Here is a 12,429-nt window from a genome sequence, read left to right as displayed (position 1 = left end):
AATGATATTGTGTTGTATTCTGATGCATTAATATTTCTGGCTGTCCTGTAGTTCCATTTATATATTTATATGTTCTTTGTTACCCTTACTTTAAGTATATTGCTTTATTAAATAAGTAGTGGATTCATTTACCCTAGACACTTAAGTAGGCAAAGCCGTATTATTATATATTTTCTAACCACTGCAACAGAGGAACCATACCCAGAGGTCAAGGGACATAACAAAATGAGGGCCTATGTCCGGGAGCATTAATTCCCATATTTTAATGTACAAAATAGTGGCGCATGTTATAAATTGTTAATGCCTTCCTATGTACTGTGTGGTTAACTGGTGATACCTAACCAAGCCTGTGTACCATTTTTCTGTTCATTCTGTGCTACTTGTGGAAGTTTTCTCAACACTTTACGATTGAGGTAAGTGTACAGCTTGTGCCAGGGGCCAAGCAAACCTTCAGTGTTGTTGTAATTGCTAGTTGTGTTAATTAAGCTGACAATGGAGGAACAAGTTGCTGTGTTGGTGGAGCAGCCAAATTTTGGTGAAATTAAAAACTTGAAAAAGTCTGGGTTGCTGTACATGGCTGATAAATTAAAGCTGACAGTTTCCAGGAGAATGTTAAAGGCTCAGTTAGTAAGAGTCATTGTCACACACTTGGTGGAGGAGAAACTTTACGAGGAGTGGTTAGAGGAGTTAGAAGAAGAGTCAAGTGACCAGGTGGCAACTCTAAAGTTAGAGATGGAATCTAAGCTAGAGATGGCTAAGTTAGAAGCAGAGAAACAGAGGTTGGAGATGCAGAATCGCCAAAAACAGCTGGAGTTGGAGACTCAGCAGCAGATGCTGGAGGCTCAGAACCAGCAAAAACAAACTTGAATTGAAGACTCAGCAGCAGATGCTTGAAGCTCAAAACCAACAAAAGCAAGTGGAACAGAAGCACAGAGAAGAAGAATTGAAGCTTAGTTGCAACTAGAGGAAGTTAGGTGGCAGAAATTGGAAATTCAACAAAGTATAGCAATAAATAATAACAGACTAGAGGAACAGAGAATTGCAGCAGGGCATGGTAGCACTAGTAATCATACAGATAGTACTGATAGCTCTTTAAAGTTTAGAAAAAATGTAGAGTTGCCTCAATTCAATGAGGAGGACCCAGAAATATTCTTTTTGCATTTCGAGAAGTTAGCAGTCTGTATGAATTGGCCTGTGGATCAATGGGTTGCCATTATGCCAGGACAATTTAAGGGGAAAGCCCAGGAAATTTTTGCATCTCTTCCTGCTGCTAATTCTTTTGATTTTAAATTTGTCCAACAGAACATCTTAAATGCATACCAGCAGATCCTAGAGGCCCATAGACAGAAATTTAGATGTATAAAGAGAGCACATGATCAGACCATTTCTGATTTTGCAAGAGTTATAATTACTCATTTTGATAGATGGGTAAAAGCACTTTCCATTACAGACTTTGAAACTCTGAGAAACCTCATAGTGACAGAGGAGATTTTAGGTTATCTACCAGAGAAATTATCCTTGTTTATAGCTGAACATAAACAGACCAATAACATTATGAAACTAGCCAAGCTAGCAGACGAACACGAATTACTCACTAAGGTGCCTTTTCGAGCACAATCAAATACTTATAATTCTATGAGTAATTATCATGTTCCTAAATCTCATGTTTTCCATGCCAGACCAGGTAACTCCCCTACTCCCCTGAACTGTTCTCCTGTAAAGCCAAAGATTGAGAAACAGCAGACAGGGTTGTCACCCTCAAATAATGTAGTGTCTAAACCTGCAGTTGGTTCGGTTGTTTCAACCACTGGCAGATATTGCACACATTGCAGGAGAAGAGGTCATGTGGTTAATTCCTGTTATTCCTTGCACCCTGAGTTGAGACCTACCGGTCTGATTATGAGACGGAGGTTGCAAGCAATTAATTCTAATGTTGTTCCAGTCATGCCCAATTGGATGACTAACTATAAACCGTACCTATATTCGGGCACCTTACTTTGTACCAGTGGAAGCTGGAAGCCAGTGCAGTTACTGAGAGACACTGGTGCTTCCCAATGTCTAATTTCTCACCGTGCTCTTGCTGATGTTAGCACAGAAGACACTGGTGAAGTAGTATTATTGCAAGGTATTGGAGGTCATGTCAAGCGTGTACCATTAGTTAAAATTCACCTGAAGTCAACTATTACACCAGGTTGGTGCACTGTAGCAGTTAGTGAGCAGTTGCCCATCCCTGGGGTTGATGTTATTGTGGGTAATGATTTTGACAAGTGTCAAGTTAGTGGGACAGTGTCCTATCATGTTTACTAACCCTAGTTGTATGCTGGCTCAACCGAATGCGGATGATGGTGTCATCTATCCAGCCTGTGTTGTGACCAGATCCATGGGTAAGCAGGGTGAGGTAAATCCTGTGACTTCCAAGGTGGATGTTTTCGAGGCCAGGACCCCTTCAGACAGAGAGGTGGAGGTGAACCTTGAGGATACATTCTTAGCTCACCTGGATGTCGAGAGTGAGGCTGGTGCCAAAGCCCTAATTTATTCTGACCCAGAGGATGATGGTCTGGAAGAGGTGGCCCAGGTACCAGTTCCTTGCCCGCTCGCTCCAGCTGTTGAGTCCCAGACCTTGAGCGAGTTGCAGAGTACTGATCCCAGTCTAGCTGAATGTTATACAGAAGCAGCTAACACTATTGATACCTTGGATGAGAGCACGGGTTACTACTTCAATGATCAATGTTTGATGAGACGATGGAGACCACCAGAAACTCCCTTATCAGATGATTGTGAATCTAGGACCCAGCTCGTCATACCCAAGGAGTATAGGGAGCAGGTATTGCAAGCTGCCCATGATGACCTTATGGGAGGTCACCAAGGGATTTCCAATATGTATCATAAAATATGTAAGTTTTTCTATTGGCCAAAACTCAAAAAGGATGTGGTCAGATATTATCACAATTGTGTTGTATGTCAAGCTGTTGGTAAACCTAACCAGACTGTTCCACGAGCACCCTTACACCCTATTGTAGTGCCAGAGGAGCCTTTTACACATGTGGTGCTGGATTGTGTCGGCCCCTTACCCCAAACTAAATCAGGAAATATGTTTATGTTTACTATCCTATATATGACCACCAGGTTCCCTGAAGCATATGCCTTCCGTAACATTAAGGCTTCTATAATCATAAAGCACTTGGAACGGGTCTTTTCATTATTTGGTATGCCCCGTATCATTCAAACTGATAATGGAAGCAATTTTTGTTCCACAACTTTTAAAACTTTTTGTAGTTCTTTTGGAACTCAACATAACTTCTCTAGTCCTTGCCATCCTCAGAGTCAAGGGGGAATCGAGCGGTTTCACCAAACCCTCAAACAGATGTTAAAAACAACCGGGGAAGATTCACCCAGACATTGGGATGACAATTTACCATTTGTACTATTTGCTGCAGGGACGGGTTGCACACTGCCCTAGGCTGCTCCCCATTTGATCTTGTGTTTGGACATCAGGTGAGGGGACCCTTAAAAATGTTGCAGGAGAAAATGTCGGGAGATGTAACAGCTTGGCAGAGTGAAAGATACCTGAAGGATGTGAAGAGCAAGCTGTCTCGAACGAAGGAGTTGGCGTTACAACATTTGGGCGAGGCACAACAGGTAATGAAGGAGCGGCATGATAAGCGGTTCAAGACCAAACTCAGAGTTTTTGAATCAGAAAATTTAGGGTCAGGGTCTTGAAGCCTCGTATGGAAACTTCTATGTCACACAAGTTTGGAGGACCTTATCGAGTGGTAAAACGTCTCGGTGAACTTATCTATAGAGTCAGTAACCCCAAACATACCCGTCAGTCAATAATTGTGCATGTGAATCGTTTGAAGGCTTATTGTGGGCCCAGTATTGTGACTTATGTTAATGAGGAGGTAAACCCTGAGGAGACTATTGTTGTAGGGGAAGATGGTAATCCTCTTTTATCTAATTCCAGTTCCGGGGAAGAATTGTTGTGTCATTTGCAGGATGAGCAGAGAGCAGAGTTCCAGGAACTTTTGAAGACCTTCTCCAACTTGTTTGGGGAGGTCCCCACTCAGATACCTCTCATTACTCGTGATGTTCAACTGACAGAGATAACTCCAATTCGGCCACACCCTTATCGAGTGACCCCCCGAGAAACGACGTATCATCCAGGAGGAAGTTGATTATCTTCTTCACCATAGTTTCATTCGACCCAGTCAGAGCACTTCAAATCAAATCAAATCAAATGTTTATTTAGGTAAGGTACATACATACAATAGATTTTACAAAGAGTGATGGATTTATAGATAGGGCTAATACATACGATGCCTAAAGCCACTATTACGCAAAGCGTTTCGGGCATGAAAAACTTAAATGACTAAAGCTTAATACTAATTGAGCATAGAGAATAAAATGAGTTGAGAACAAATAAAAAAAGAGATAAAAAAGGGGGGAACATGGCTGAAAAAGCAGCACAAAAACAATTCTGTCGACAAAGAGCGCCATTTAAAAAAAACAGACATGGGTTGACAATAGCGGGGTAAGGTAGGTTACAGGGAATTTATTAGGTATAGCTTCGTTTTTACCTTAAACTGGTTGAGAGGTACAGTCTTTAACATGGTTGGGAAGGTCATTCCACATTCTGGGCCCCTTGATTTGTAGAGCATTTCTAGTTTGATTAAGTCGTACTCTAGGAATATCAAAACTGTATTTATTTCTGGTGTGGTGCTCATGGGTTCTGTTACAACCTTCTATGAAGCTTTTGAGGTCAGGATTGGCATTACAGTTCAGCGTTTTATATATGTATAATACACATGAGAGAATGTGCAGTGACTTTATATCTAACATATTCAGAGATTTGAGTAGGAGTACCGAGTGATGTCTGGGGCCAGAGTTGGATATTGTCCTAATAGCAGCTTTGTGTTGAGTAATTAGAGGACGTAAATGATTTTGGGTAGTAGAACCCCAAGCACAAATACCATAGTTGAGATATGGATAGACGAGGGAGTAATAGAGAGTCACCAGGACAGGGCGGGGTACATAATATCTGATCTTAGAAAGAATGCCAACAGTTTTTGAAACATTTTTTGATATATTTAGAATGTGTCCCTGGAAATTCAGCTTGTGGTCAATGAGAATGCCAAGGAATTTGTCATTTAATTTGCTACAAATTTGGGTATTGTTTATTTTGAGATTTATTTGATTGATTATGTCATTTATTGAAATCAATTATTGATCTCATTTTGTTCTCTTAATTAAGTTCATACTAATTATAGGTTAAAAACTAAGCTAAATAAAATGTATTATCTCTAAGATTATTTTACTTTACAATTATCATTTGTCAAATTTTTTATATCTTCATCTTGACAGTCTCTATTGATTTTTTGTTCTCTCCACCAAACTTGTGTATCCTCCATGGCTATCTAGTGACCTTTATTCTACCTCTAATTGTTTCAATTCTTTTGTTTACTTGCATTTATTGTTGTGTTTTGCTATAATTATCCTCTAATTTTAGTAGACTTAATACTTTGTAAGCTCTTATTGTATTGTTATATTATTGTATTGTTGTGTTTTGCTATAATTACTTTCTATTTTACTGCAGATTTAGTATTTAACTGTTCCTGTAATTGTTTATCTTATTGTATCGTGACATTATTTTATCTATATGCTTACTGATATTGATCCTGATCAAAATCTTCTGTCCCATATCCACACAAATCAGCACATTGATCATCATTATTGCAGGTATTACACAGCAAATCTTGCAAAAAATAAACTCCTAAATAGCACCTGCTTATCAGTTTACAACCAAAATGTAAGGTCACTTGGTAAACATTTTGATGATATAAATGCACTACTTACAGCACTAGGTACTAAATTATCATTCATCATTTTAACGGAAACTTGGCTAAGTAATGACTATACCCAACTCTACAATTTAGCTGGTTATAAAGCCATTCATAACTGCAGGCCTAATAAAAAAGGTGGCACAGCAATATATTACAAAGATACCTTCATTTGCAATAGTGTTATTAGTGATAGAGACGACTATTGTGAATATACCTTTGCCAAGTTCTGCAGTAAATCCCTTAAATCCTCCCTGAATATCGGTGCCATCTATAGATTTCCTAATACCAACATAGCTTTATTCTCAGACAATGTAAGGAATCTTATCATAAATAACAATCTCAACAAAAATCACATCATTCTGGGAGGTGATTTCAATATTGACCTGGGTCTTCAAAACAACCCTCAAGTTGAATATTTCCGTAACAGCATGCACTCCTGTATGCTAATCCCCACAATCACCAAGCCCACCCGAGTCACTCAAACATCTGCCACTACCCTGGATTACCTATGGACTAATATAACAGCTCCCCTTACATCAGGGGTAATTTATGACAGAACAACTGACCACTATCCTACTTTCCTCATAGCAAACATTGACACATCACCACCAGTAACCAAGAAACTCTCATTCAGGCTACATAGTGAATCAGCTTTAGGCAATCTCTCTAATGCACTTCACAATATTAACTGGGAATATGAATTTAATAATACACAGGATATAAACTCATCAACTAACCTCTTTCTCTCCAAAACTCTAAGCCTCTACAACACTCACTGTCCCCTCCTTACCAAACAAGTAACTGATAAAAGAAAAAATAACCCGTGGCTCACAAGTGGCATAATTAAATCAATCAACAAAAAACTTGAATATGAAAAGAAATTTAGGATTGGCCTAGTTACAAAGGAAGTAGTTAAAAGGTACTCATCAGTGCTTACCAGTATCATAAGAAAAGCAAAACTTTCATATTATGAGACTAGATTCAAAGAAGCAAAAGGCAACATGAAAAGCACATGGAATACCATCTCGAATATCCTAGGAACTAAACAACACTCCCACAACCAGATAACACTCTCTAAGGATGGCCTTACACTGTCATCTGACTTAGAAATGGCGAATGAATTTAATAGCTTCTTTTCATCGATTGGTGCTAACCTTGCCAGTAAAATCCCACAGACTCAAACACATATCTCTCAGGCAGCTATCCAAACTCTCTTCTCCTTTCACCAGTCAGCCCGACAGATGTTGTGTCCATCATACACTCACTAAAAACCAAAGCTGGGAACATCAGTGAAATCCCATCCATTGTATACAAGAGCACCTCTCATGCCCTTGCGCCACCTATAGCTCTGCTGTTCAACAAATCCCTTGAGTGTCATACTTTCCCTGATATCCTTAGAAAAGCAAGAGTAACGCCAGTTAATAAAGGAGGTAATCCGGCAGACATAAACAACTATAGACCAATATCGAACCTACCAGTAGTGAAGTTGAGGATAAGAGCGACATGCGCCATCTGGCCAGGTGGGACCCCTTTGACTAGAACCGCGCACACCATCTGGCCAGGTGGGACCCCTGCGACTACGACCGTGCGCAAGGGGTTTTGGGGGATTTTCCCGGAAGTTGTGGCGTGTCGGACGCGTGTAAGAGTAGTTAAATATGTATGTGTGTTTGCCGTAGACTTAATCCTGTGTGTAGATAATAGTTTTGATTAAAGATGATAGTAAGTAAAGCTATGTAGAGGCTGAGTGTATGTGTGAGGGGTCCCAACATAGGCGGATATGTTGTTTAGGGTGGGGAAGGGGTGAGGGAGGGGTGTTGGAAGGGTGAGGGGAGCTTCCCCTCGGCGTGAGAGTGCTTAGGGTCATTTGTGGTTTTTTGACATCCATTATTTTCTTGGAGCTATGCACACAGCCGGAAGTGAGAGGAGGAGGGTAGGAGAGAGCAGAATCCAGCATGAGGGATGTGGTCCATTTGCCTTAATAGATTTTCAATATCTTCAGAGTGGTCTGGAGATGTTCACCCCAACAGGCCTCTCCCAACACTGCGGAATCGTTAAGGAGGGGCGATGTTCTTACTTCCGCCAGCAGGCCCTCACCTGCCAACCATCAATCACTCCCACCCCTCCTCCCCTCCTCTCACCATACCATCAACCATTGTTCTGTGCAAAGCCTTTAGTATTATTTCTGTTAATATGTGTAAGCTATATCGTAACGTGACCAACATGGCAACAACATCATCATTCTTTGCCCAAATAGCATTTTTTTTTTTTTAAGAGCAATAAACGAGGGAAAAGTAAAAACATTATATATAAATTTATTTCTTTTATTAAACACTTAAGCGATTTACAACGATAATAATAATAATAATAATAATAATAATAATAATAATAATAATAATAATAATAATAATAATAATAATACTTTTTCTTGCTGGTTTAGCTAGCAGACAGATGGGGAAAGGCTTTCATTCAGTCCATCGAACCTTCCCAGCATGCTAGTCAACCAGCCAATCTGTAGAAAGGGTTTAGGTAGTAGACAGACAGATTGGGAGTCATTCATCCACTCCATCGAACCTTCCAGGCACGCTAGTCAACTAGTCAATCTGTAGAAAGGGGAAAAAGGTTATAAGTTTTTTGTTGTTGTCAATGTTGTAAACATAAATACAGACGTAATTATGTTCATCATTCAATCCTAACATAAAGTATTACTCAACGCACTATCATCCTAGCCAACTTCGTCACACAACGTTTCACATTCAGCATCAGTACCGTTTAAGCAGAATGTTTGCTTACACACAGACATTTTCATCTGAGCATAACTGAATTTCAACACTTTTTCATCATTCTTGCAAAATTGACCATATTTAAATGCTTCATCAAAGTGAAGCATTTTAATCCAAGTCTGGAAAAATGATAGACAAAATAAACGGCGTAATTCCCACAGAAGTAACTATTCAAGGATTGAATCCTTTTCTTCATAATATATAGGGTATAGTCTTGGAAGTAAGACATAAACTCTTCGAAATATCTTGAATAAGATCCTATTGCAGGATTGGCATAGCTGTCTAGTATAACTATCTCGCTTCTACCTTCATCCTTATTTACATAGAATGTTATCCAATGCCCTATTTTATTACGAGAACCAGACTCCAGAGTGTTGATTATGAACACCACAGGTCTTTTTTTATGTATTTTTGTCAGTATTTTCCTTATGTCATCAGCTAGGAAACATCCTAGATAGTTTACCTTATCACCTAAATTACTTCTGATAGCCTCATTTATTTTCAAACAATTCATATTAGTATTTTATCCTCGCGTATCGCAAATAACGCGACGATCCGCGTTAATGCTAGTCACACCTGTTGTAGACCCATAAACTAGAATGACTTTATTTCTAGCCACACCGCGTTTAAATTCCAAAGCGATCCGCAGATTACCACTTTTTTCAATCGGGATGGTGTCATCTATATCCTGGTTGATACCTGGTTGATGGGGTTCTGGGAGTTCTTCTACTCCCCAAGCCCGGCCCGAGGCCAGGCTCGACTTGTGAGAGTTTGGTCCACCTGGCTGTTGCTTGGAGCGGCCCGCAGGCCCACATACCCACCACAGCCCAGTTGGTCCAGCACTCCTTGGAGGAATAAATCTAGTTTCCTCTTGAAAATGTCCACGGTTGTTCCGGCAATATTTCTTATGCTTGCTGGGAGGACGTTGAACAACCGCGGACCTCTGATGTTTATACAGTGTTCTCTGATTGTGCCTATGGCACCTCTGCTCTACACTGGTTCTATTCTACATTTTCTTCCATGTCGTTCACTCCAGTACGTTGTTATTTTACTGTGTAGATTTGGTACTTGGCCCTCCAGTATCTTCCAGGTGTATATTATTTGATATCTCTCTCGTCTTCTTTCTAGTGAGTACATTTGGAGGACTTTGAGACGATCCCAATAATTTAGGTGCTTTATTGCGTCTATGCGTGCCGTATATGTTCTCTGTATTCCCTCTATTTCAGCAATCTCTCCTGCTCTGAAGGGGGAAGTGAGTACTGAGCAGTACTCAAGACGGGACAACACAAGTGACTTGAAGAGTACAACCATTGTGATGGGATCCCTGGATTTGAAAGTTCTCGTAATCCATCCCATCATTTTTCTGGCTGTCGCAATATTTGCTTGGTTATGCTCCTTAAACGTTAGGTCGTCAGACATTATTATTCCCAAATCCTTTACATGCTGTTTTCCTACTATGGGTACATTTGATTGTGTTTTGTACTCTGTATTATGTTTAAGGTCCTCATTTTTGCCGTACCTGAGTACCTGGAATTTATCACTGTTAAACATCATGTTATTTTCTGATGCCCAGTCGAAAACTTTATTAATATCAGCTTGAAGTTTTTCAATGTCCTCAGCCGAGGTAATTTTCATACTGATTTTTGTGTCATCTGCAAAGGATGATACGAAGCTGTGACTTGTATTTTTGTCTATATCTGATATGAGAATAAGGAAAAGCAGCGGTGCAAGGACTGTACCCTGAGGTACAGAGCTTTTCACTGCACTTGGACTAGATTTTATATGGTTGACAGTTACTCGCTGAGTCCTGTTTGACAGAAAACTGAGTATCCAGCGTCCTACTTTACCGGTTATTCCCATTGACTTCATTTTGTGTGCTATCACGCCATGGTCACATTTATCGAAAGCCTTTGCGAAGTCCGTGTATATCACATCAGCATTCCGTTTCTCTTCTAATGCCTCAGTGACTTTGTCGTAGTGCTCAAGTAGCTGTGAGATTTTTACAGCTGTGAGATTTTTACAACCTGAGATTCCTCAGGTTGTAAATTAAAGGCCAGTATGGTTCCACCATTCACATATGTGTCATAAGACAATATATTGTCCTTATCGAAGCCTAAGGCTTGTAATGCAGTGTAATACAGCTTGACGCAGTTCTGAGGGAAGTCGCACCCAATATTGACAATATTAGTGCTATTCTGCGATATTAATACTTTACTAAGCTCGCAGTTTTCCAAATAAAGCGGGTCGCGATTATATGCACCAGACACGGCCTCCATATCAAGGATGATCATATATAAATGTTCTGGTATAACAGTCCGCTGGTCCATTGTTATCGAGCGCTGACCTGTGCCCAATATATACGTTTTGTATAAAGTTTTATTAAAAGTATACGTAATAGGAGAGTTGTTCTGCACCATGGCTTTCTTAACAGCTACTAATCCTTCAGGGTACGGCAATACCCGATCCAACCATAGACGTATAGACTTGATATTGTATTTAAAATTAGCGTGTTCATTATCGCTGAGTATAAGCCACTTATCAGGTTGAGGTTCGAGCTGCACCCTGATGTCCACATTATCCAAAACGTATTCACTAACTGATGTGATATCCAGCATTAGTTTAAAACAAGTATTCACGCCACTCGTTTTCATATCAGTCATCCGTTGCTTCTCACCAGCCGAGGCGTTAGTGAAATAACCAGGTTTAATTTTACCAGGATCGACGCGGTTAAAAAACTGTGACAGTTTATCATAGAGGTTAGCCTTACACCCAGAAATCGTAGATAATAACTTTACGTACGACCAGAATGAGAATAATGAGCTGGTTTCAACTACTGTTTCGTTTAAATACACAATAGCGAATTTGAATAGAGTTTGCGATAATCCATTCACCAACGAAACGTTTTTAGCATCTCCTAAAGGTGTTGTTCCATCTTCTTCGGTTAGATCAATAGACAACTCCAAAGCTATAGATGATAAATCCACCAGTTGGCCATTCACCCCCTTGATGATGAATTCCAGATAGGTGTCTGTAAACTTATTATTGACCCCAGAATTCACAGGTAATACATCCACCGTTTGTCTGCTGGCAATTGTTGATTCTACCAATCGAGGGGAAAATACTTTAGGAAAGGCTTCACTAACAGCAGCTGTATAGTGTTCTAATGGCACCTGGAGGCCCAGAGCGTTATATCCGGCCATGTTCGCGCTTTAGACAACACCAACCGAGTGAGAAGAAGTTATGACAACACATCATTATATTTCGCTTTAGTAAAACGTTTGATATTTACTAATTTTTTTGTTTGTTTATTCTTTTTCTGCACTCTTCCGCCTATCATTGGCTTCCCCACTCCTTTCAATGTTTCAACTCCGCATTTCTTAATAGATTGTTTGAAAGTTTGTTTGTCATTATTAATATCGTCTAGTACGTTCTGCCTACAAGCTAAGCGCAGCCGGGGCCAGAGTCCTCATGATAAAGGGCGCTGCTCGACGCGCTATCCCGCTTAAAAAGGAAAATATTCCTCCTCCACGCGTATAACGTCTACTGCTGTTGAAAATCCGTATACCATCAGTCCCCCCACCTCTAGGAGGGGTTAACAGAATGTATAATTCCTCAACAGAGGGGGGAATAAAGTGGACACGCATTTCTCCGCTTGTTTCAGACGAATGAGGAGTGGCGGGAAGGCGTTGGTGTTATATACCTCCTGCAACGGGACGTACATGCAAGACTGCTATGGTGCACCCACGTTCATCAAAATGTATTGGGTTACCATCTTGATCCCTAATAGTGATGCTGACGCTGTCTATCAT

At 40.2% G+C, this 12,429-nt stretch overlaps 1 protein-coding gene across 1 annotated transcript; it reads left to right on the top strand.

Annotated features, from left to right (window-relative positions):
• Window positions 1–1,215: 1,215 nt before the first annotated feature.
• Window positions 1,216–2,307, top strand: LOC138353508 (uncharacterized). Its single transcript, XM_069306486.1, has one exon. The coding sequence runs from the start codon at window positions 1,216–1,218 to the stop codon at window positions 2,305–2,307; it is 1,092 nt and encodes a 363-aa protein (XP_069162587.1).
• The last annotated feature ends 10,122 nt before the right edge of the window (window positions 2,308–12,429 follow it).

This window comes from Procambarus clarkii, chromosome 58 (genome assembly GCF_040958095.1).
Source record: "Procambarus clarkii isolate CNS0578487 chromosome 58, FALCON_Pclarkii_2.0, whole genome shotgun sequence".
Classification (NCBI taxonomy): domain Eukaryota; kingdom Metazoa; phylum Arthropoda; class Malacostraca; order Decapoda; family Cambaridae; genus Procambarus; species Procambarus clarkii.
The sequence above is the reverse complement of the archived record's forward strand: the minus strand, read 5'-3'. Positions and strand labels throughout refer to the sequence as shown.